Below are 26,732 nucleotides of genomic sequence, written 5' to 3'. Positions count from 1 at the left end.
TCTCTATAGTACAACGACTGAGTAATATCTTCCAGTATTTATTACTTTTCTGTCTCTTTCCCACTACCACTGTCTCCTCTTTCAAATATGTTTGCATGCCAAAACATTTGCGAAATTTTTTAAAGATTTTGAGGAAGGTAGAATAAGGTGCCTGGTGCCCCACTTCTCAATCACAGTCTTTTACACAGAAGCATATTTGCATTTTTTGTACTCCAATAAGAGCATTTTTCCACTGGTTCCCTTCTTTTCCCTGCCATAACAGGGTGTGTCAGTCATATGAAAAGAAATATGGGGTAGTAAAGTTTTGATAGTTTACTTATGGTATGTAAAACTGAAATAACATAAAACTAATTTTACACCTCACACCAGATTTTATCATGCACAAAAATTTTGCATGTGCTTCAGTACTACAGTATGGTATTCACAAAATATTTCTAATGATAACAGTCACTTTACAGCATATTTCTCCATGCTAGGTTTTCACCTAATTCTGGATTTTATGCACAGATTCTATTTGTAAAGGTATGGTAACTTTGAACCTCTCTACAGTATTTTGGAAACTGGTAAAGATATCGAGAAAATTTTATGGTTGTTCAAGATCATGATCTTAGGAATATATCAAAAAATCGCATCCATATACTGTGCACATTCATTTTGGAATCTGCAGCTCAGTTTTAGTACCACTACCCAAAAACCAAGTTTTTAGGGTGTTTCTTGGTAATGGATAAATATTTTTGAAAACAGGAGAGTGGCACTTCTAAATAAATGCAACATTAAAATTGGAACAATTTTCTGCGGTTAGGCCGTTTCTTGATAATGGATGAATATTTTTGAAAACAGGAGAGTGGCACTTCTAAATAAATGCAACATTAAAATTGGAGCAATTTGCTTATTCATTATTTAGATTACACCTCACATACAGTTTTACATGTGTATTTTATCTTGTATATGTGAGGTAACTTTGAACCTTTGTATTTCAGGAACAGATAAAGGCATCAATAGAATTTTCAGGCTTCTTTGAGATCAGAATTTTTTGAAAATATTGTAAAAATTTCATCCATTTGCTACGCATAGCAGTCTTGGAATCTGTGGGTCAGTTTTGGTAAGAAAAAATGTAAAAAAAGAACACTTTTTGTGGTTGTCTAAGGAACCACCTGTGAACTGATAGAGATTTTGGAAATGGAAAGATGACTCCTAGATAAATGCTTAGAGAATATATGGTTAAAATTTGAGCAATTTTCTGCCATTATTTTTTATTTAGATTTCACATCATACTGGATTTTACACGTGTATTTTATGTGTACAAATACGATAACTTTCAATGCGTCTGGGATCCACCCAACTGCAGACAAAACAGCACTGCCTCTAGCTCTTTCCCAGCCACAGACTTGTGAAGAATTGAGGAGGGTTTTGGGAACCATCAACTTCTATAGGCAACACCTGCCACAGCCTGCAGCTAACAAAGCACCACTGACAGATGCAGCACTGGCACAGAGAAACAAACACAGCAGGAAACTGTTGATGTGGACTTTGGAAATGCTCAAGGCCTTTGATAACATCAAACCGTTCCTCCAACTGGCTGTGACTTTAGTAGACCCTGTAAGCAAAGCCCCATTATCTCTCACCCCTGATGTGAGTGATGCAGCCATCAGCACAAAGCTCCAGCAGTTAGTAGATGGGCCCAACAACCATTATGGTTATTTTCTCAGAAACTGACAGAGTCACAGTGGAAATGATTTGCATTTAACAGAGAACTGTTAGCAGTCTACAAGACAGTATGTCATTTCAAATCAGAAGTTGAAGGTAGGCCCATCACTATTTTCATGGATCACAGACCACTAACAGAGGCCATAGAGAATTCTATGAAAGACTGCTCACTACATCATTTTCACTATTTGGACTATGAGGGTCAATTTACAACAAATGTACAACATATCTGATGGGTAACAATACAGTGCCAGACGCTCTCCTGAGAATTGATGCTCTTTCAGGGTGTATTAATTACAATGAACTTTCTTTGGCACAAGGGATCGATTCTCAAATCAAAGAACTTCTGCAGAACACTTCAACAAGCCTTAAGTTTGAGTATCACCTCTTCTCTGGTTCACACAAACAAGTTTGGTGCAACACATGAACAGGGAAAGTTAGACCACTGGTTCCATCTCAAATGAGAAGACTTGTATTTGATAACCTTCACAATTTGTCACATCTGGGCATCCACCCCATCACCAAACTTGTAACAGACTGCTTTGTTTGGCCAGACCTAAAGAATGACTATAAGAGCTGGATCCATACCTGCACTGCATGCCACCGCTGCACAAACAGGGAGGCCTCCTAGCCCAGAGCTTGGCCAATATGACAATCTGGCAGGTAGGTTACAGCACATACATTTGTATTTAGTCAGACCACTCCCAGATTCTGCTAGTTACAACTCTTCAGTCAGCTGCTGACAGAGTCACATGGTGGCTCGAGGCAGTGTTGATATCAGACATCATAGCTGAGATGACAGCGTAAGGCCTTAGTACAAGTGTGGATCACACATTTCCATTGCCTCACCACAATAATGATGGACCAGGGAAGGCAATTCAAGGTCTCTGTGGAATTCAGTGCCTTTGCACTGCTGCTTACCACCCACAGAACAATGGTCACTGGAGTGGTGGCACTGCATCTTCAAAACATCACAGAAGTGACACAGTGGGAGTTGTCGGAGGCCCTTCCATGGGTACTTCTCAGTGTTTGCAGTGCCTTGAAGGAGGATCTGCTGGCTTTACTGGCAGAGATCCTATATGGTGAAAAGTAGATGTTCCCAGGAGATTTTGTTGACCCTGTGAATTTACCTAATACAACTAAACTGCTGGAAATGGTTCAATGAGTCACATAGGATGCCACCTCCACAGTGACATGGAACATCAAATGTTTTTGTACACAAAGAATTGATGACATGCAAGTATATAACATTACAAGATGACACTACAAGGGCATCATTTCAGCCACCTTACTCTAGTCCTTACAAGGTATTACAGAGGGGTAAACAAACATTTGACATACTTCTCTGTGACAAGTGCACTACAGTTTTGATACACAGAATCAAACCTGTGTAAGTATTCAACTCAAAATCTGACCTATTCAACAGTAACTTGGCTCATTGTTTCACCAATCCAGAGCAGAACCTGCACTCCAGCACAACATGTCATGCGGAGACAACCGAGGTAGCGCCTCCTCCCTTTACACATCAGATTCTCCACCTACTACCCCACTGTCATGCTTCGGCCACCCACTCCACCCTCCTCCACACCTCAAATATTTCTTCGCAGACTGGGCAATGCTTTTTACAATATTTACAAAGTTTTTTAGCATTACTTAAAATGTACAATTTTTTTTAAATGACACTGTTAACTCCAGTATATTTGTTTCTGTGTAACTGATATCCTGTAAAATCTTGACCATCCACTCAGTACGAGGACTGTTCAAAAAATTCCAGAACTTTGTCCATAAAATTTTTCTACACTTATGTTTTTCTTATTGTGCATGGTGTCCTTCGAAATACTCTCCTCCACAATTCATACACCACTCCCAACACTGTTTACACCTCCAGAATTAGTCTTGGTACACATCTTGCTGTATCACACGAAGTGCCATCTGCGAATTTTCTTTCATCTCGTCTATCATTGCAAACCTTCCTACTTTCAATGGGTTTTCAACTTTGGAAATAAAAAAAGTCTCCAGGGGCCAGGTCTGGAGAGTATGTGGGATAGGCAGCACAGTGATTTTGTTGTTAGTGCATTAGTCATGCCCCAACAGAGATGAATGTGCAGATGCAGTATCATGATGAAAATGCCATAAATTGTCTCACATTTCAGGCCATTTCTTTCTCACATTTTCTTGCAGGTGTTGCAACACATTCTGATAGTACCATCGATTAACAGTTGGTACCTGCGGCTGGAATTCATGATGTATTTATCCTTAAAGGTCAAAGAAAATAATCAGGATGTCTTTGACATTTGACCTGACCTGATGAGCTTTCCTTGGTATTGAAGAACCTTTCCCAAGATTGTGAAGATTGAACCTTGGTCTCTACATCATAACCTCAGATAGTACCATCAATTAACAGTTTGCCCCTGTGGCTTGAATTCATGATGTACTAATCTTTAAAAGTCAAAGAAAACTATAAGGATGTCTTTGACATTTGACCTGACCTGATGAGCTTTCCTTGGTCTTGGAGAACCTTCCCCGACATTGTGAAGATTGAACCTTGGTCTCTACATCATAACCATAGACATACATCTCATCACCAGTTATGACTCTCTTAACACCTTGTTCTCATTTGTGCAATTGAAAAGCTCTTCACAGATTGCAAAGCAAAGGTCTTTCTGGTCTTGACTCATGAGCCATGGGACAAACTTGGCAGCAACATGATGCATTCCAAGATGCTGTGTCAGGATTTCATGGCATGATCTAACTGAAATGTTACATTTTTCTGCAAGATCTCAGACAGGCAGTCTTCGATTGACAAGCACAATTTTGTTGATGTTCCTGACAGTGTCATCGGTAGACATAGAAGGGTATCCTCAATGAGGGTCATCTTTAACTTCTTCCCATCCATTTTTAAATCATGTGAACCATTCATAACACCGAGGGCAGCTTAAGCACTCACCACTGTAGGCATCCTGCATAATTTAGTGTGTCTCTGTAAAGATTTTCTCAAGTTTCACACAAAATTTAATGCAGATGCATCATCTTCTAACTCTGCCAGCTCAAAATTTGCAAACTGTATGAGACAACATTCTACTCAATACAACACTTCTGGCAGTTACACATTAAACACAGTCGTGTGCAGAGATGCCAACTGCATTTCACTTCAACACACCATTGGCACAAAATTATGAATATTCCAGAATTTTCTGAACAGACCTCAGTTTAGTCTTATTCATTGTGTAGTATTCATTCCATACAAATAAGAATAAGCAGCTGTGATGAATCTAAGATGTTTACTGTTCGTTCCTACCAAATGTGATGTTGTCTGTTCTTCAAGTTGTGTTCCTATTTCAAACAGAACTTAATTACTTGGGTAACAAACTCAAATGTTTCCAAAACATACTCTCATATATGCAGTTATTACTTATGGATATGACATACATATCATTTTGTGATATGTTTTATAGTTTAGCATTTTTTATAAGCCAAGATAGTGGAACAAAAGAACAGTGATTAGTGTGATATGTTTAGTAGTGATTTAGTATGGTTTTGTACACCTACAAAATCAGGTTCTCACATGCAGACTGGTTAGACATAAGTGCAATACAAGTATTTTTACTGTTCATATCAGCTAGTACTTCATTCAGTAGGAGTCCTACATATTCTTCAAAGTTTCAAAAACATACAATTGATGATCTTCCAAAACAATTTTATGCTATGTCTCCTTAGATCACTCACTTTTGCTAGCTTCAGCTTCTAATAAAAAAATCATTTTATTATTTGTCAACAGTATTTCGAGGTTGAATGATACACTGCAACACTTGTGATCACAGTTGTTTTATTTTGTTTTCAGTTCTGATCAGATGTTGCTTTACATACAGCAGTAATTTCTCAAACTCTAAAGTAGTATACTGTAGTATAGTTCTAGATAAACTCAGTGTCATTGTAATTGTAAAGTCCTGCCAACATAATATAATTGTAATGTTGTGTGATCGATGATGATGGTTATACATTATAAACATTTAAAAATTGCTTCACAACAAAAATTGTCCAGTAATGAAAACAAAATTAAGGGATTTTAGTTCATTGTGTGGCAGTCACTGTGGTAGAATGTTATCATTCAGACAAAATGTGGTAGTTGTAGAGACTGTTACAACTAAAATACTGTTTCAAGGACTGGGACTTCAACCTGTTATGAATGCTGCTTAATGGTAATCTGAAGCTGACACTAATCTGTCATGCTGTTCATCATAACCATCTTTAACCACTTCCAAACTCTCGCTTACTGGATTTTTCATGTTTTCATTTGCATTTAGTTTGCCTGTGCATCACATGCCATCATATCACAAAACTTTCTTTGCTGTTTTCTTCTATGTCTAACACTTAATAAAAGATAAATATAGAAATAAATGTACAAGAAAAATGCCTTCCAAAACTTACCAATGCTGGCTTCAGTTGCTATAATAAATTTTGAAGGGTACTTGTTGTGTGTTTGACTTAGCAGTGAAGCTGGAAGAAAAGTGTCCCAGTACCAGTGCACAGCAACACCATCAACATAGTTTTGCACTTTTTCATCTTCCATTAGCTGCAATTGTTCATTATTGAATTATTCATTGTTGAAAATAAGCACGATTTCAGAAAAATTGTTGGACGAAACTGTAGAAAATAATAGTTTTCAAGGGTAGGAACTACTAGAGAGTCTTAATTTATGGGGAATAAGAAATTGAAAAATTCTGTCTAGATGTGAAATGCTGTTTTTAGGCTAAACATATTTATGTTCAACATAGACCTCCTTTAAGACTGCAACACTTTCTCTAAAAATTTTCCTGAGAGTAGATTCTATCCATGAAGTGTGAATTTGTACAGGGTGTTTCAAAAATGACCGGTATATTTGAAACGGCAATAAAAACTAAACGAGCAGCGATAGAAATACACCGTTTGTTGCAATATGCTTGGGACAACAGTACATTTTCAGGCGGACAAACTTTCGAAATTACAGTAGTTACAATTTTCAACAACAGATAGCGCTGCAAGTGATGTGAAAGATATAGAAGACAACGCAGTCTGTGGGTGCCCCATTCTGTACGTCGTCTTTCTGCTGTAAGCGTGTGCTGTTCACAACGTGCAAGTGTGCTGTAGACAACATGGTTTATTCCTTAGAACAGAGGATTTTTCTGGTGTTGGAATTCCACCGCCTAGAACACAGTGTTGTTGCAACAAGACGAAGTTTTCAACGGAGGTTTAATGTAACCAAAGGACCGAAAAGCGATACAATAAAGGATCTGTTTGAAAAATTTCAACGGACTGGGAACGTGACGGATGAACATGCTGGAAAGGTAGGGCGACCGCGTACGGCAACCACAGAGGGCAACGCGCATCTAGTGCAGCAGGTGATCCAACAGCGGCCTCGGGTTTCCGTTCGCCATGTTGCAGCTGCGGTCCAAATGACGCCAACGTCCACGTATCGTCTCATGCGCCAGAGTTTACACCTCTATCCATACAAAATTCAAACGCGGCAACCCCTCAGCGCCGCTACCATTGCTGCACGAGAGACATTCGCTAACGATATAGTGCACAGGATTGATGACGGCGATATGCATGTGGGCAGCATTTGGTTTACTGATGACGCTTATTTTTACCTGGACGGCTTCGTCAATAAACAGAACTGGCGCATATGGGGAACCAAAAAGCCCCATGTTGCAGCCCCATCGTCCCTGCATCCTCAAAAAGTACTGGTCTGGGCCGCCATTTCTTCCAAAGGAATCATTGGCCCATTTTTCAGATCCAAAACGATTACTGCATCACGCTATCTGGACATTCTTCATGAATTTGTGGCGGTACAAACTGCCTTAGACGACACTGCGAACACCTCGTGGTTTATGCAAGATGGTGCCCGGCCACATCGCACGGCCGACGTCTTTAATTTCCTGAATAAATACTTCGATGATCGTGTGATTGCTTTGGGCTATCCGAAACATACAGGAGGCGGCATGGATTGGCCTCCATATTCGCCAGACATGAGCCCCTGTGACTTCTTTCTGTGGGGACACTTGAAAGACCAGGTGTACCGCCAGAATTCAGAAACAATTGAACAGCTGAAGCAGTACATCTCATCTGCATGTGAAGCCATTCCGCCAGACACGTTGTCAAAGGTTTCGGGTAATTTCATTCAGAGACTACGCCATATTATTGCTACGCATGGTGGATATGTGGAAAATATCATACTATAGAGTTTCCCAGACCGCAGCGCCATCTGTTGTTGAAAATTGTAACTACTGTAATTTCGAAAGTTTGTCTGCCTGAAAATGTACTGTTGTCCCAAGCATATTGCAACAAACGGTGTATTTCTATCGCTGCTCGTTTAGTTTTTATTGCCGTTTCAAATATACCGGTCATTTTTGAAACACCCTGTAATTAAAATTGATCATTTCACATTGGAAAAGCATCTTTGTACATAACTGCATTGTTCTAGTACTTTCTTTTGGAATACAGGTCTATTCTTGAGTATTCTTACATTCTGTTGATTGGAAAACTTGCAAGGAATTTAGTAATTATTGTTCAACCCTTTCCAAAGTGATTAAATGAGAATTACTTTTGCAGCTAGAAAAACACTGACCATCCTTTCCGACAGATGAAACTAATTGCCTGGTGGCTTTTGTCGCAGGCTATACAGCCAGAGTTTGTTTCATAATTTTCCTGGAATTTCATCAGTACAAGGGGCTGGTATTGACAAAGCTTCACCTTCCGTTGCTGGTGGTGGACTGGAGTCACCATCATGGCTGCAGATTATATTTACATGGCTTGCCAACATTTAAGGGCTTTCCCTTCATCATTTCTGCTGCAACTCTCCCATTACTCCCTGCAATGGTCAATTGCTGGAGCATGGGAATCCAGAATGTATTCCCTTGAGGATTTCTTCTTTCTTTTTGAAGCTATTGTCATGTCTGTGTATTTCTACAGCTTCCCTAAACAAGTGGAAGCTATGGAAATACACAAACATGACAACAGTTTCAACAAGAAAGAAGAAAACCTCAAGGTGAATGGATCCTGGATTCCCATGCTGCAGCAAACAACTGCTGCAGATAGCAAGGGGAGAACTGCAGTGGAAATGAACACATGACAGCCCTTGGATATTGGTGTGCCAGGTACATATAATAGGCAGTCATGAGCACAACACTAGTTCCCCACCAGCAGTGGAGGATGAAGTTTTGGCAATGCCAGCCATTTGTGCTGGCAAAACGTCAGAAAATTTATCAAAGAAACATCTGCTGAAGAAACTGAGACAGATGCTGCCAGGCAAGTTGTCAACAAATAGCCATGAAAGCCTTAACAATTTTGTAAGATGAAACTAATTTCACCTTCCTTGGTGCAGTGCTACTGGTTTCCATCCATTGATTCAATTTTTGTTGTTATATTCCTGGTGTGAAGTGGTTGGCCTATGTCTAATCCATTGCAATTAGTAGGATTTTTTAAGAGTCCAAATATTGTTCAGAAATTTGTTTCCACATTTGCTTTTGGGGAGGGTAGGAGGGGGGGGGGGGATGAAGTGGAAAAGGAGAGAAGTAAAAAGACTGTTGATGCGGGCCCTGAAATGGGGAATGTACAACCCACTACCCTTCCCACCCTGCCCACAGTGGTATTTCACCAGCCTCCAGACCTACACAATATCCTCATCCACCACCACACAGTCCATGCTCCCAACCCCTTGCCTCATGGTTCAATGCAATACTTGTCTCGTGCCAGCCCCCAAACCTACACAATATCCCCATCCACTCCCACACAATCTGTGCTCCCAACTATGGCTCAATGCAGTACTTGTCCTGTCATCCTCCCACTGCCACCTACTCCAGTCTCATCACAGGCAATAACTATCCAGTCAAAGGCAGGGCTACCTGTGAAATGACTCATATCATCAACAAGCTAAGCTACAACCACTGTGCTGCATTCTACGTAAGCATGACAACCAACAAGCTGTCTGTCTGCATGAATGGCCACTGATAAACTGTGGCCAAGGACCACTCAGTTGCTGAGCATGCTGCCCATCACAGCATTCTTCATTTTGATGACTGCTTCACAGCCTGCATAATCTGGATCCATCCTACCAACACCAGCTTTTTTGAAAAGCACGCAGGCGGGAACCTGCCATGCAATATATCCTACACAGTCATAACCATCTCTTGGCCTCAACCTGTGTTAGTCAGTGTCCTTCACCCATCTTCCCCTTTCTTGTTCCCATCCTACCAACACCAGCTTTTTTGAAAAGCACGCAGGCGGGAACCTGCCATGCAATATATCCTACACAGTCATAACCATCTCTTGGCCTCAACCTGTGTTAGTCAGTGTCCTTCACCCATCTTCCCCTTTCTTGTTCCCACTCCAGCACTACATAACCTTCTATCCCACCAACATACCCAGTCTTTTTACTTCTCTCCTTTTCTGGTGCCCCCCACCCCTCTGCCCTCCATCTAACCTTCTGACTGAACCTAGCTGCCCTACCCTCTCCCCATCTCATCCCTATATGGTCCCACAAGCATCACTTTACCGTCCCTCACCCCTACCCTGCAATCCCTTCCCCTTTACAGCCCAGCCTCCTTCTCATCCACACCACCCAGATGGCTTCTACCATCACGTGCTGTTGTTCACATTCTGGCCTCGGCAGCCAGAGAGAGTGGTCATGTGTGCTTTTCATAGTATAGTTAGAAATTTGTAGTGATGATTTAAATAATAAAATACTGTACCCAGTTATGTTTCTTAATACATGCTAGAAGGTTTTAATTATTAAAAAACGTACTTATGGTCCTTGAGAAAGAACACATTGATCCATTCTAAGTTTCTATGACAGGTAACAGCAAAGTTTTAATTATCACATTAAAAAAATAAAGTTATGTAGGTAATTTGTTTGTTTGTTTGCAGTTACCTGTTTGCGTGTATTATTAGTTTTAACAGATGCCAATAAAATATGGACAGTCAGAGTTAAGAAATGACCAAAGTAATGACCAAAAGGAAAATGGGTAGATGACATTAGAGAACATGCAAGATCAGTGTGAATGCTCTTGAAAACTGAAAAACTCTGGATGGTTCTTTTAACCAGCATTGTAGATCAACCCTGTTGATGGTGACAATGAATTTCAGTCATGCTCTATAGGAATTACAGATTTCTCTGCAGGGTTGACTTGCTAATGTTATTTATTCTTGCTTGTTTGACTTCAAAGGCATATGAAACTTCTAATAGAATGGCACAATATGTTTCCAAAGTAATGTCTCAAATGGAGAGCTGGATGATCTCAGCTGATAGTCCAGAAATATCATAACAATTCAATATTACATCTCCATGTTTTCTTCTCCCACCCAACACCAGTCCCTCTGAACTGCGGAGATGGGAACTTGCACTCCAACACATCCTTTCATCCCCCCATCCCCCTGGACTGAACCTACGTTAAACAACCTCATTCCCATTCACTCTTCAGTCTTCTCCTCTTTCCCTTTCCTCTTTAGCCATTCACGCATCTTTTCATCCTACATAGTTGTGTTTATCTTTATACTATATACCTCTTTACTTTTTTATGATAAAGGACAGTAGAAAAGTTAGAGTTCTAAGTTCAGTTAACACAGATGTCAATAGAGCCTAAGCTGTAGCTCATATACGACAAAAACTGACCTTGTTGAAAAAATCATTTATATGAAAATGTTTCTAAAAGCCATAGAAAAACTACATCAGACCAGTGGACAGGTGGTGATTTAAATCCTGACCGTAATGAATGAAAAGGGTGTCACCTCTACACCACCTCACTTCACTTCAGGGTTTTTATCTGTCTTTGGATGCCCTCTGTGAGTCTTGTACCACATTTAAGGTTTTCATCCCATTCTCTTCAGCTGTAGAGCATGGGAACAAAGACAGTTTAAATGCTAGTGTGATTGCTGTAATTAGGCTAGCTGGCTTTGAGGTCCCTATGTGAGCAAAACACAGGGTCTCTAGTATATCCATGTATTTTTCACTAAACAAAAGTTCTTGAAGCATTGAAAATAGGGGTTACGGGATACATAACATTTGCCTGCACATGTCTGCCACTTCAGGCTTTTCAGCATTTCTGTTGTTGTTCTGTGAATAAAACAAATTTGCGACCACTCATGCAGCCCTTCTTTGTAAAGAATCACTATCTCCCATTAGTCATATCTGGTATGGGTCACACACACTTGAGCAATATTCTAAGGTTGGACATGAGAGCGTTTTTTAAGTAGTCTCCTTTGTAGACTAAATGCATTTTTACAGTATCCTACCACTGACACGGAGTCCGGTACCTCTGCATCTTCTTTTGTATAGAAAGATATGAAAATGGAGTTCAGCATAAAAAGCTTTTTCTTTGCTACCCCCTATTTCTGTTCCTGTTTAGTATCTAGACACTAACTTTGGCACCACTGTCAATGTTTGAATATTGCCAAAATTTGTGTTTTGTGAGAGATCTTTCAATAATATGAATATGGTATCTGTTCTTTTGGACATGTCCTGGTTTGGGCACACATTTTCAAATGCCCCTGTTGATATTTATCAACGCCTGTAAGCTGATAATGGTCTGCATTTCATTGTAATTTCTTTCAATAATATTCTGCTTCATTAAAAGTTTCATGCACTGCCCTGTAGAAAGCCAAATACATTTCATTCATCATCTTATTGGTTACAGTTCTATGCTTTAGTTTACACCTATTATGCAAAAGTCACCATTTTGTTACAATGATTGTATGCCAAGGGCAGTTCCTCCCATCAGGAACGGTTTTACAAGTATGTTTCTATCCAGTTCTTGATCAACTATTTTTATGAATTTCAGCCACAGTTCCTTCACATTCTCCTGCACAGAGCTGAATGTTTCAAGTTTTTTTCCTTAAGAAACGACATTGCTAATTTATCAAATATGAAAATCTTTCTACTAATTTTAGTTGCCATATGCAAGGTGTGCAATGAAGGCCTCAGACTGTCACATGTCCTTTCTTGAATAACACTCCTCTAAATATAGTGAATAATGATTCATGAGAACATCATTATCTTCCTTCTAATACTTCTATTTAAGTTCCCTGAACAATCTTGATACTTTTTGTATTAGCTATACTGACTTCTTAGAATCCTAGCACCTTGTCTCTAATTTCATTAGACTGCTGCATGCATATTTGATAAAGACCTTAAATGCTGGAGCAGCAGTTTAGAATTAGTTGCACTAGTGTCTGATTTATCCCTTACAGATTCACTGCATAGAGCACATCAAACAAATCTCTCTTTGATTTGCCTCCTGAGTCCATCTTCTTTTGTGTCTTATCCCTAATTATGTAAATAAAGTGATTGGCTTCAGAAGGTTACCATTAAGCATTTAATCAGACACTATCAGTTTATTTCTTGTTGTATGAGCATTGTCTTTTTTTTTTTACATTGAAAGAGACCTGTCATTCATGACACTAAGTGGATATTTTGTCCACATTTTGTATAATCATATAACACAAACACATTTTTGCAGACAACAGCATTACCAGTGAACAATTTGATAGTGCTACTGACCCTTTCTTGTATGTATTTTGAAAACATTTGTGGACCTAATATGTTTCCTTGTGTTATAGCCAATGTTACTTCCAATTTTGTCAGACATTGGCAGTACAGTGTAACTACTACTTAAAACTTCCAAGAACTGAACATATGTTGCTTATTAACTGAGGATGTGGTGCAAAGCCAAATGACTTTTGGGTGTCAATAAACATGGATTCCATCTATTTATTTGCATGTATTGTCTGCAAGATATCAGAGTGAGTAAATCCAATTTTGTTTCACATGAGAACTTTATGCTGAAGCTGTGCTTAATCTTTGAGGAAAATTTTGATCTAAGATCCAGCAACAGACATTAGCAATGTTGGTCTGTAATTATCTGCATCCATCCATTTGCTGTTGTTGCCATGTCCTTCTCCTGTGGACTGTTTGCTGTGTCAGAGATTCTTGATAAATATAGCATTCATGGTAAAGACAGCATATAAAATCAGATTGAAATCCTGAGTGTAATATGACAAAATAATTAAATTGGATAGATAAAAAATCTACTCACCGAGCACCGGCAGAACTCACACATAAAAGGCAGTTTTAATTGGCAAGCTTTCAGGGCCAGTGGCTCCTCCTTCAGGGAGACGGTTGAAGGGGAAAGGAGAGGGGTGAAGGAAAAGGACTGGAGAGGGCTAGCAAAAGGGGTAAATTTTGGGAAAGTCACCCAGAACAGCAGGGCAGTGGAGACTTACTGCAAGGGATGAGAAGGAAAGGACTTTCTTTCTCATCCCTGCAGTAAGTCTCCCCTGACCTGCAGTTCTGGGTGACTTTTCTGAAATCTACCCCTTTTCTTAGACCTCTCCAGTCCTTTTCCTTCACCCGTCTTCCTTCCCCTTCAACCATTCTGCCTGAAGAATGAGCCACTGGCTCCAAAAGCTTGCCAATTAAAACTGTCTTTTATGTGTGAGTTCTGGTGCCACTTGATGAGTAGATTTTTTTTATCTATCCAGTTTAATTATTTTGTCAATAATTGAGTGTAATACGAATATGAAATAAATATATGTTAAAAATGTGGCAGCAATCTAATGTAAGTACTTACAAGGTTCACCATCCAAGGCAACAAAAATCGTTGATCATCAAGTACAAGGAGTTTAATGCTGCTGTGTTGAGAAGCACGAAGTGCAGGCCCAAAATTTTCAGCAATCCATTTTCTTTGCTTTTTTGGAGTCCATCCAAGTGAATTAAATCTATTTATAGGAATTATTCCATTTGATGGCTCATTTCCAGTAGACACTGCCCAGAATTCAAGGCCCATGTTTTTGTAAGCATCAAGAAATCTGTAACGTTGAGAATTAACTGAAAATAGTAGCTCTAAAGACATATTCTCAGGATCTTCTAAAAAAAAATTGTTGCTTTAATCTAAAACTTACACATACACAAGATACTACAGTAAAGTGTATATAGTGCAACAACATAACATAATTTATGACAGACTCAAAAACTGTTCAGTAAGAAAGGGGAAAAAACAACATACAATAATTACACTGTACTGACTGACTATTCCATCTGTTCTTGGTAGAATATTTTATACATTATGAATAAAAACACACACAACACTGTTGTAATAGTCTACAATATTTATTATTTATTTCACCAACCAGTTTGTGGCTGTTATGCCTGTTGTGACAGTGCCACGACATTCAAAAGTGCCGCTACGTTAGTACGCGAACACGGCGATAGAGGCGCTCCGCAGCTCGGCTGAGCGCGGGAGCGCCACCTGGCTATGAACGGCGCCGGCCGCATGTCACGGCATGGCAGTCGAATGACAGATACGGAGTTAGTAACATGTAACCCGCTAGTGTTTCTACTTTTGTATATCCACGCAATTTATTAGTGATTAAAGGTTATAACACTTTTTGGCGACGAGGTCGGATATTTTTTTTCCTGCGTTGTGGAATTGTGTGTTCGTGTCGGGGCAGACATGGAACAGCTTATGCAAGTGCTTATTGAACAACAAATACAGCTGACGGCTGCTATTCAGGCGTTGTCGACGTCGCTTACTCATCGTCTGTCTTCCTCTTCTTCGCCTCCGTTCCCTCCTTATGACGAGGCCGCTGAAGACTGGGAGGATTATGAGAAGCGTTTGCGGCAACACTTCTTGGCTTTCGGCGTTGTCGACGCTCCTATGTGTAAGTCGTTATTTCTATCTTGGATTTCCCCACGGATCTATCAGCTGCTATCTCAGTTAGCCCCTCTGCGGGAACCTGCCTCTCTGTCCTTCCAAGAAATGTGTGACTTATTGTCTAACTATTACCGAAAAAACACCCATGTCATTGCCGCCCGCGTGGCGTTCTACCGGTGTCGTAAACAGCCCCATCAATCTTACCGGGCTTGGGCGGCGGAACTACACGGTCTGAGTTGGAAATGTCAGTTTGTCACGGACACTCATCATGAATCTTACGCTGATTCAATGGTTAGGGACGCTATTTTACGGCTTGCTCCTGATAAAGAAGTTCGGCAACGTGCCTTACAATTGCCAAACCCGTCGTTGTCGGAAGTTCTCAGCATCGCTCAATCGTTTGAAGTGTCTCACGCTGCTGGTGCGCAAATAGACGCGTGGTGTGATGTCGGCGCTGTACAAACCACTTTCGACGCAGACAATTTGCCTGTTTCACAGGGAAACGACGATGTGGCGGCGGTGCACTCGCGTCAACAACGTCGCGTTGGGCCGCCACGCTCGCAGCGAAAACAGCAACCACAGAAGCAGGTTCGTTCCGCCCTTCCTTCTTGTCCACGTTGTTTCATACAGCATGACAGAGCCACGTGTCCAAAACGTTGGGCCACGTGTAATTCATGTAGGAAAAAAGGCCACATGGCTTCTGTGTGTCAGTCCCCTAAAGTTCCTGTCGACAAGGACGAGGCATCGGACATGGATGTTAACTGTGTGCTTTCTCAAACGAATAAGTTGTTTGTTACTGTTCGTGTTCTGGATAAAGACATTCGCATGCAAGTGGACACTGGCTCTGCAGTAACTCTCATTAATTCTCGCACGTATTTGGAGTTGGGCTCCCCTCCCTTGTCTCCAGTTACGCGAAATCTACGAACTTATAATAAGCAGAAAATTCCTATCGTTGGCCAGTTTGATGCTTCCACTGCCTACAAGTCTGTTGTTAGGCCCCTCAAGTTTTATGTGGTGGACCATGCGGGCACTGAAAACCTGTTCGGTTATGATGCTTTCCAGTTGTTCGGGTTTTCCATTGATGATGATGTGCACCTCATATCTGAGGACATTCCGTATCAACAGCTGGATGGCTTGTGTTCTGAATTCTCGTCCGTGTTCTCTGCTGGTCTGGGTCGTGCCAAGGATTTTGAAGCCCACATTACTCTTAAACCTACGGCTCGCCCTAAGTTTTTCCGGGCACGCCCTATTCCGATGGCGTTGCGTGCGCCTGGCAAAGCTGAGATAGACAGGTTAACAGCTTCGGGGATTCTCCTTCCTGTTACCTCCAGCGAATGGGCATCGCCCATCGTGGTGGTTTCTAAACCAAACGGGAGTCTGCGATTGTGTGGTGATTTTAAAGCCACTGTCAACGCTCAAAGCCTCATTGACACTTATCCTCTTCCCCGTCCTGAGAAGTTATTTACCAAGCTTGCTGGGGGCCAGTTCTTTTCCAAACTTGACTTATCGGAGGCGTACCATCAGTTGCCGTTGGATGCATCTTCCAAGGAATTTCTCGTCATCAACACTCCTTGTGGGTTGTATCAGTACCAGCGGTTACCATTTGGCGTCGCTAGCGCGCCGGCCAGTTTTCAGCGGTTTTTGGAACAGCTCACAGCTTCCGTTCCCAGCTGCATCAACTACCTGGATGACATTGTTGTCACGGGGGCCTCCACTGAGGAGCACCTTCGCAATTTGCGTTCACTGTTTCGGGTTCTGCATTCAGCAGGGTTGAAGTGCAATCTGGACAAGTCTCAGTTCTTCCAACCCTCCATTGTGAATCTTGGTTTCCACTTGTCCCGTGAGGGTATACGTCCTCTACGACAGCACGTTGCGGCCATTACCGCTCTACCCCGGCCATCTACGGTCAAAGAACTTCAGGCGTTTCTAGGCAAGGTTGCTTATTATCACAAATTCATTCCCTCCGCGGCGGCGGTGGCTCATCCTCTGCATCAGCTGTTACGCAAAAACGTTCCTTTCTGATGGTCCGCCGAGTGTGAGCAGGCTTTTGTCCGCCTGAAGGCTCATTTGCAGTCAGCGCCTTGTCTTGCCACATTCCGTCCGGGTCAGCACTTGGTTCTGGCGACTGACGCGTCACAGTATGGCCTAGGGGCTGTTCTCGCCCATCGGTATGAGGATGGGTCAGAACGACCCATCGCCTACGCTTCCAAGACCCTCAACGATGCCCAACGGCGTTACTCTCAAATAGAAAAGGAGGCGCTCGCTATCATTTATGCTCTAAAAAAGTTCAGCGTTTTTTTGTATGGTTCTAAGTTTCACCTCATCACCGACCACAAGCCGCTGGTCTCTCTGTTCAGCCCCTCAGCGTCGCTTCCGGATAAGGCAGCTCACTGCCTGCAACGTTGGGCCTTATACTTGTCTCGTTTTCACTATGAGATTCACTATCGCCCCACGACCCAGCACGCCAACGCTGACCCGTTGTCGCGTTTGCCGATGGGCCCCGACCCGGTTTTCGATCGAGATGAACTCCTCTGTTTCCACATTGATGAGGAAGAACATCGTGCGGTCGAGGGTTTTCCACTTACAGGTTCGCAGGTCGCGTCGGCTACTGCGCGGGACCCGGTCCTGCGTCAGGTGATCGGTTTTGTTCAGCGGGGTTGGCCGGACAGGACCAAGGGCCGGGCGTCGGATCCCCTTCGCAACTACCATGCCTTGCGCCTTCGTCTGTCTGTTCGTGAGGGTGTTGTTCTTCTGGCCACGGATGGCGCATCTCCATGGGTTGTGGTGCCCGCCTCTCTTCGCAAAGATGTTCTCAAACTCTTGCATGAGGGCCATTGGGGGATTTCTCGGACTAAGTCCCTGGCCTGCAGGCACGTTTATTGGCCCGGTATTGATTCGGACATCGCCCACATGGTCGCTGCGTGTGATCAGTGTGTTCAACAACTGGCTGCGCCTCGTACTCTGCCCTCTCCGTGGCCTGATCCGGCGCAGCCGTGGGAACGGGTGCACGCTGACTTTGCCAGCCCCTTCCTCGGCACTTATTGGCTACTGTTGATTGACGCCTTCTCGAAGTTTCCATTTGTTGTTTGATGTCCGTCGCCCACCACTGCGGCGACGACGCTGGCTTTGTCCAAAATCTTTGTGCTAGAAGGTCTTCCATCCACGATTGTCACGTATAATGGCCCTCAGTTCTCTTCGCAGGCCTTCCGTGATTTTTGTACTGGACAAGGGATTCATCATGTTACAGCACCGCCCTTCCATCCACAATCGAATGGGGAGGTCGAGCGCCTTGTCCGCACTTTTAAAAGCCAAATGAAAAAATTACTTAGTGATTTTTCCACAGATGACGCTCTGTTGCAATTTCTGAGTTCTTATCGCTTCATGCCTCTCGGTGATCGCAGCCCTGCTGAACTCTTGCATGGCCGCCAACCGCGCACCCTACTGCACCTGCTTCACCCTGTCAGGCCTTGTACTGTGTCCCCTAGTGCGGGAAAATACCCGGTGGGCGCCGACGTGTGGGCACGGGGGTATGGATCTCGCCCTAAATGGATTCCAGGGGTGGTCCAGGCTCTTCGCGGCCGCCGGCTTTGTGAAATACGTACGGACGACAGCATGGTTGTTTGCCATTACGACCAGATGCGCCCACAAGTGGTGGCCACGCCGGTACCACCGCCCCTTCTTTCGTCTCCACCAGCCCGAGAAGCCAGTCCTGTCGCTGCTGCCGATCTTCCGGGCGTGTTGCTGCCGCCGCCGTCGCTACCGCTTCCGAGTACGCCGGAACCGGCCCCAGTTGCGACGCCGCCTTCTCCGGGACCCATCTCGCTGGAGCACACCCCAGTTCCACGACACCTATGGATGCTGCTCCGGAGTTTTCACCCATCATCTCATCCAGGAGGCACGTTCCACGCGCAAGCTTCCGTCCTGGACATTTTCGACCATACTCTCGTGTTTCTCCGCGGGATCTTCTCAGGACCTCCCAAGAGGCCATGGATGTCTCCGCACTGTCCGTGTCTCCAAGGAAGTGAGTGTTTTTTTTTTCCAAGGGGGGAAAAGTGTTGTGACAGTGCCACGACATTCAAAAGTGCTGCTACGTTAGTACATGAACACGGCGATAGAGGCGCTCCGCAGCTCGGCCGAGCACGGGAGCGCCACCTGGCTATGAACGGCGCCGGCCGCATGTCACGGCACGGCAGTCGAATGACAGATACGGAGTTAGTAACATGTAACCCGCTAGTGTTTCTACTTTTGTATATCCACGCAATTTATTAGTGATTAAAGGTTATAACAATGCCACCATCAGGTACAAAGATTTATCCATCCATCCAAAACTAGCAGAAATGACAAAATAGATGCACAGACTCTCCTGCAGTGACTGGCAGAAATGACAAAACACTAGCAACAGCTATTCTGAAATGAGTACTTATTGTGTTACATGGTTGTGAACACTATGAATGGAAGGAATGTCAAGAAGGAACTTAAATACACAGGACTGGTGTATGAAGGGAACTATATTTGAATACTCTGGTTTTCACTCCCAAATGGTTGAACCTCCCTTCTAATTATTTCATACTCAATATTTCACATTTTCTTTTGTAGTATCCTGCAGAAATAGTACTATTACAAAAGTACCCTGACAAATTATCGTGTCATCAGTGAAGGTGTGCTTTTATTTTATTTTATTTTTCAAAGTCTAGTATTCTTTTAGAACACTTTATTGCATAGATCATATGTTTTGTTACACAGATAACAAGTTTTAGTCAGTTCAGTGGTCATCTTCAGATCCGTAATCCCGGACCATGCAACATATTGGTTCTGGGATTATGGATCTGAAGATGGCCATTGAACTGGCTGAAACTGGTTGTCTATGTAACAAAACAGGAGAAAATTTTTAAAATCCAGCAAACGAAGCAGGCAAAAGGTAATACAAATGTTTAAAAAATGAGATTGACGGGAACTGCAAAATTGCTAAGGAGGAATGGCTAGAGAACAAATGGAAGGATTTAGACGCGTGTTTCACTAGTGGAAAGAGAGATACTGCCTACAGGATAATTAAAGAGGCCTTTGGAGGCAAGAGAAGCAGCTGTATGAATATCAACAGCTCAGATGGTAAACAGCAAAGAAGGGAAAGCTGGAAGGAGGAAGGCATATATAGAGGGAGATGAATTTGAAAGCAAAATTATAGAAGGAAGTGGACGCAAATGAAGATGAGATGGGAGATATGATACTGCAAGAAGAATTTGACAAGCCCTGAAAGATCTAAGTTGAAATGTGGCGCTGGGAGTAGATAACATTCTGTCAGAACTGATGTTAGCCTTGAGAGAGCCAAACATAACAAAACTTTTCAATCTAGCATGCAAGAAGTAAGTGGCTGGCAAAATACTCTCAGAATTCAAGAAGAATGTAGTAATTCCAATCCCAAAGAAAGCAGTTGCTGATAGGTGCAAAAATCACCAAACAATTAATTTAATAAGTCATGGCTGCAAGATACTTACATGAATTCTTTACAGAAGAATCTGGTAGAAGCCAACGCAGGGAAGATCAGTTTAGATTCCAGAGAAATGTTGGAACACTTGATGCAATACTGATCCTACGACTTATCTTAGAAGGTAGGTTAAGGAAAGGCAAACCTACATTTATAGCATTTCTAGACATAGAGAAAGCTTTTGACAATGTTGATTTGAATGTACCCTTCAAAATTCTGAAGATAGCAGGGATAAAGTACAGGGAGCAAAAGGCTATTTACAACTTGTACAGAAATCAGATAGGAGTGGTAGGAGTCTAGGGGCATGAAGGAGAGGCAGTGGTTGAAAAGGCAGTGTGACAGGATTGTAGCTTAACCCTGACGTTATTCAATAAGTACAGTGAGCAAGCAGTAAAGGAAACCAAAGAAACATTTGGAGTAGGAATTAAAATTCAGGGAGAAGAAATAAAAACTTTGATGTTTGCCACTGACACTGTAATTCTGTCAGAGACATTAAAGGATTTAGAAGAACAGTTTAATGGAATGGACAGTGTCTTGAAGGGGAGAGGTAAGATAAGTATCAACAAAAGCAAAACAAGAATAATGGAATGAACTCGAATTAAATCAGGTTATTCTAATGGAATCAGATTAGTAAATAGACACTTAAAGTAGTACATGATAAAGTAGTACACTCGCACACACACACATATCCATCCACACATATACAGACACAAGCAGACATATTTAAAGACCATGTCTGCTTGTGTCTGTATATGTGTGGATGGATATGTGTGTGTGTGTGTGTGTGTGTGTGTGTGTGTGTGTGTGTGCGCGCGAGTGTATACCCGTCCTTTTTTCCCCCTAAGGTAAGTCTTTCCGCTCCCGGGATTGGAATGACTCCTTACCCTCTCCCTTAAAACCCACATCCTTTCGTCTTTCCCTCTCCTTCCTTCTTTCCTGATGAGGCAACAGTTTGTTGCGAAAGCTTGAATTTTGTGTGTATGTTTGTGTTTGTTTGTGTGTCTGTCGACCTGCCAGCATTTTCATTTGGTAAGTCACATCATCTTTGTTTTTATATATATATATATATATATATATATATATATATATATATAGTTGGAGATAGAAAATATATCACTACAAAATTTTGTTTTACTTACTTTATGTGGTAGTCTGCCCATTCCTGGAAATATTCATCCTTTAATAGAGAAAATCCTACAAAATCATTGTTTGTTTTCATCCATTTTGGAGGACTCCATGCAGCACCAACCAACTTCAAGTTCTGACCCCTGATAGCCTGAGCCCATTTTATCAAGGGAATCTGAAAGCCAAAACATAATGATTACAATTTGAAAGTGCAACAAATTTTATTAATGTAATTATTTAGAGCTTGCTTTCCTTGAGGTAGTCCTACAATTATCCACTTGATAGTGGAGGCCAGGAAATCCACATCTAGGATCACTGCAGAATTGTCTGAGCCTCTTATTTAAACCGTCCACTCAGTTCTAGTCCAGGGGACCATGATCAGTTATGGGCACAATGCTGCAAACAGTGTGCTGTGCTTCCATCCTGTGTGTGAGGATAGCAGTCTTAACCATTTCAGCCAACCATGTCAAGGAATAGTGGATAGCTTCACATTCCAAGCAGCAAGTGCTGTTCATGCCAGCATGGACTACAATTTACAGCTGGTTGCACTCAATGCATTCAATAAATGCTGGCAGAGCCTCCTCCACATCTCAGATGAGATCTTCCAGCAAACTGGTAAACATATTGATTATACACTGGCATTCTTTCCTGGCCTGCCTACTATTTTCCTCTAAGCTCCATTACCCATCTAACACTGGAGCTTCTTGTCTAAAGTCAGCAGAAAAATCAGCCTTTGGCCCAATAGGTGGAAAATCTCATTCTGGTTCAGATGTATTGTCAGCACTGGGTAGCACCATGCACTTATTGCTTAGGTGTAAGGGAAAAGTCATGCAGCCAGTTCCCATATTCATCTTCTGTCCAGATATGTGCAAATCAATCTCATCCTGGAGGAAAACTGATCACATGTTGCGTATTGAAATGTGCTGACGATGGAGTTTGCCAGGGCTGACAAACAGCATCAGAGAAATATAACTTTTGCCACTGGTATCCCAACACTGCAACAGCTCAGGGTAATAGCTTGCCTACAGTGGCTAGCACAGCTTCTTTGCTTAAGTTTGTGTCCACACACAATGAGCACATTTCTTATCTGTTTACTATTATGTTAGGCAATTTAAAATCATGAAAAAAGGCACTAACCAAAGCAGTCCAACTAACTAAGAAATTACAAGCAAACTGCAAAAAGAAATCAAATTACCAACTGTAGATTACAAGCTGCACAAATCTACACTATTACAATTTTGGTTGACACAAAATGTAAACAAGAGGAATAAAAACTACTTCTGGTGTCTTTTAAATGGCATTGAAAAATGTGAGAAGCCAGTATATGTGAACACAATTGCAAAGCATACAACTCTTGAACAGTATTCAAACACTTAGAAGAAAGTTATAAACACTACTTAACAAAAAGTACACAAATAATATTCACTTCTTCAAAGAAGGAAATAAGAAAAACTAAGGTAACCCACCGTATAAAATAAGTTCTACAGCTGCTGTTGGTAGCTGCTCTCATCTGAGCAACTAGAATAATACTTTCTGGTGTGTTTTATACACTGCCCAGTCACATTAATGTGACCACCTGTCAAAAGCGTGAATAACCACTTTTTTCAGAGTGGACTGCTGCAGCAGTGATGTGGAGCCATGCCGACTCAAATGCCATGGCTAACTGGACTATGTTTCTCAGCTGAGGATCCATGCCATGATTGAAATGGTCCCACAGATTCTTGATTGTGTTTAAATATGGGGTTTTTGGTGGCCATAGAAGTACTAAACTCATCCTGCTGCTATATGAACCACGCACATGCACTGTGAGCTGTGACACATTGCATTGTCCTGCTGGTAGATGCCATCGTGCTGAGAAAAAAACAAACTGCATTTAGGGCTGGGCATGATCCCCACAGATAGATGAATACTTGTGTTGATTCACTGTGCTTTCCAGAATGACAATATCAACCAGGGAATGCCATGAAAACATTCTCCAGGCTGTAACATTCTCTCTTCTGGCCTGGATGCTTCTGACTATTGTTGCAGGATGTTTGCTTTCAGGTGTTTCAAGTCAGAACAATGGCCATCCGTCTGGTGGAGCATAAAACATTAATCATCTTAGAAGGCCACCTGTTGCCACTTAGTGGATGTCCAGTTGTGGTATTGACATGCAAATTCCTGCCTTTGTCGCCAATGAACAGTAGTCAGCATGGATGGGTGCATGAACCAGGCATCTGCTGCAGAGGTTCACATGTAGCAACACTTTCTCAATGGTCATTGAGGAGACACTGTTGGTCTCCCCATGGTTCATCTGGGCAGTCAGTTGCTCAACAGTTACACATCTACTCACCCGTACACATCTCTGCAGCTGTTGTTCTATTACAGCTGCAGCCACTTGGAGAGTAGATTTTTTATCTATCCAATTACATTATGTCGTCATTCACCTCTGTCGTCTATGGTCTGTGGTGCACCAAAGATGTCTCAGCACTGGTTTTGGATAGCATTGTTTTTGCCATGCATGGTATACTTTAATCTTGGCAGCATGCTATAAGTTTACAAGCTTAGCTATTTTGAAAACACTTCCAGCTTGGCTGAAAAGCAAATCACCACACCCTTTCAGACATCAGATGAATCACTCAATTTCTGCAATATGAAGGTGACTGCACTGTTTTCTGTGTATGCCCTGACATGCTTTATATAACCTTGATTGCTAGCACTGCCACATGCCATCTATGAATGGTTATCACACACTGATGTCAGCCATAGGCAGCAGTCACATTAATGTGTCTGGACTCTGTATAAACCTTATGTAAGTTGTATATCCATGTATTTATAACTTTAAAAAGACAGTGTATGTCATGTTTCTCATCTAATCATTCCTGACTCTGCTGGCATGTCATGGGTGTTCTGCCACTTCATTCTTCCATTAATAACACACGTTTCTCTGGAGGTGGTAGCTGCAATAGGTGATGGTGGAAATATGTTTAGCACAAATTTAACAATGGGGCCATTACAGGGTAAAGGGAATGAGAGAACTGACTTACTAGCCACACAACTAACTAAAAACTAGCTCTGCAAGCAGGCACCAAGGATAACAAAATGATTACTTATTCTGACTATGCCACTGATGTTACTCAGCAGCAGTATGGCTGTTAATGTCGGCATTTCAAACTGGAGCCTGCATTTCTCATTAAAGTAGCTTGTGAGTCTGAGCAGATTCCACCAAAGAAGAATGCCAGATATTGAGCCTGACCCTCCATGTGGTAGACAAAGATGTTGACCTCTCAGATAAATCAGCAGATAATCAAAGTCCTTTAGATTATTAGTAGGAGCATACTAGAATTTGAATCTTGGTTGTTAGGCCACCCTCAATCTCTATTCATTCCTTGTACCCTGTATCACTCCTAATGATTCTGCTACTTTAATGTTTATCCTTATTATTTAATTGTATTTCGGTGTATCACGATAAAGAAGTTTAAAATGCTCAAGATCAAACTTACATAAATGCTGCTGCAATAAGCTTTGAACCTCTTTGGACCTAAAATGTGATTCACAATCTTAATTTGGATTCACTGTCATGTAATGATCACAACTTTCTGTTTATGGATGTCTCAAAGTTTGACACTCTGATGTATGTGGTCTACATAAATCCAGCTTATTACGTAGCAATGAATGGAAATGATGATATAAATACAATGAGTATGAATTCATTTGTTACCTTTATGTTGTAGTCTTCATCTGTTAAATTAAAGTGTGAAAGACTCGTATCATTTTCATAATCATCATATGAATATGCATGAGTAGAAAAGTCACAGCCACCTATTGGCACTCTTCCCATATTTAGTTCAATCCCAGAGGTTGAAAAATAAGACCTGTAAAAAGTGGAAAATTAGCTGTTGTGACAGTGTAGCACGTGTAAATCAAACTTTGTAATTCAAGTAAGTACTGTGTTACCTACAGCATGCTTATCCAATAAGCAATGCCCATTGTAGATATGAAGAGCTGTAGAGAGGGATGTGTCAAAAATTACAATGGGACTACATAAATCATTTAACATGTTATGGGAAATAATGCAGTTGTGGTGACAATAGTGATGTGATTGAACACCAAAAGTAAGACTATTGCATAAAATGTATTGTCTTTTCTGTATTGTATTCTTTGTGTAGCGTGGACTATCAAAGCACTGTCATATGGATGTCTTTTTATGTGGTGACTATAGAGGCCTCAGTTCCCATAGGATTCCGGTCAGATACCCAGTTCTGAATGTAATGGACCTTAACTGAAGTGTGGGGCACTCATGCATCTTCAGCGTTGTTGACTGAGCAGGAGCTTTCTTGAAGATGCCAGTGGCAAAGAGGGATAAGCATGAAACTGCCACAACTATGCCATTTGGGCTTTTTGAACACAATATGGTGCCTGTCAACCTCCACAACGCAGCACGCACATGGCAGCATTTTACTCATTAAGTCCTGCAAGACTTGGCATTTACATTTTGTTACATGGCTGATATCCTAATTGTTTCCAAAACTCTTTAACATCATCATCATCATTTACACGACAGGTTTTCAACAGGTTCAAAGTTCTGGAATAACGATAAATGTGTATAAACATTTTTTTCCTTCAAAGCAAGACATGTAATTTGTGGGACACAAGTTCTCAAAAGCTGTAATCACACCGCTGCCAAGAAAGTGATCGACATTCAACAACTTTCTCCTCCACAAGTGTTTAAAGGACGGCAGCATTTCTTAGGAATGCTC

At 41.7% G+C, this 26,732-nt stretch overlaps 1 protein-coding gene across 2 annotated transcripts in view; it reads right to left on the bottom strand.

Annotated features, from left to right (window-relative positions):
* LOC124615707 (lysosomal acid glucosylceramidase-like) overlaps positions 1-26,732 on the bottom strand; it is a 121,798-nt gene that overhangs the window by 9,873 nt on the left and 85,193 nt on the right. For both annotated transcript variants that reach the window (XM_047143751.1, XM_047143750.1), the window contains exons 5-8: positions 25,694-25,847; positions 22,008-22,168; positions 14,307-14,544; positions 6,136-6,280 (exon numbers count right to left, since the gene is read on the bottom strand). In XM_047143751.1, coding sequence (XP_046999707.1) covers positions 6,136-6,280; positions 14,307-14,544; positions 22,008-22,168; positions 25,694-25,847 — 698 coding nt within the window. The remainder of the gene's footprint in view (positions 1-6,135; positions 6,281-14,306; positions 14,545-22,007; positions 22,169-25,693; positions 25,848-26,732) is intronic.

This window comes from Schistocerca americana, chromosome 5, assembly GCF_021461395.2.
Source record: "Schistocerca americana isolate TAMUIC-IGC-003095 chromosome 5, iqSchAmer2.1, whole genome shotgun sequence".
Lineage (NCBI taxonomy): Eukaryota > Metazoa > Arthropoda > Insecta > Orthoptera > Acrididae > Schistocerca > Schistocerca americana.
The sequence above is the reverse complement of the archived record's forward strand: the minus strand, read 5'-3'. Positions and strand labels throughout refer to the sequence as shown.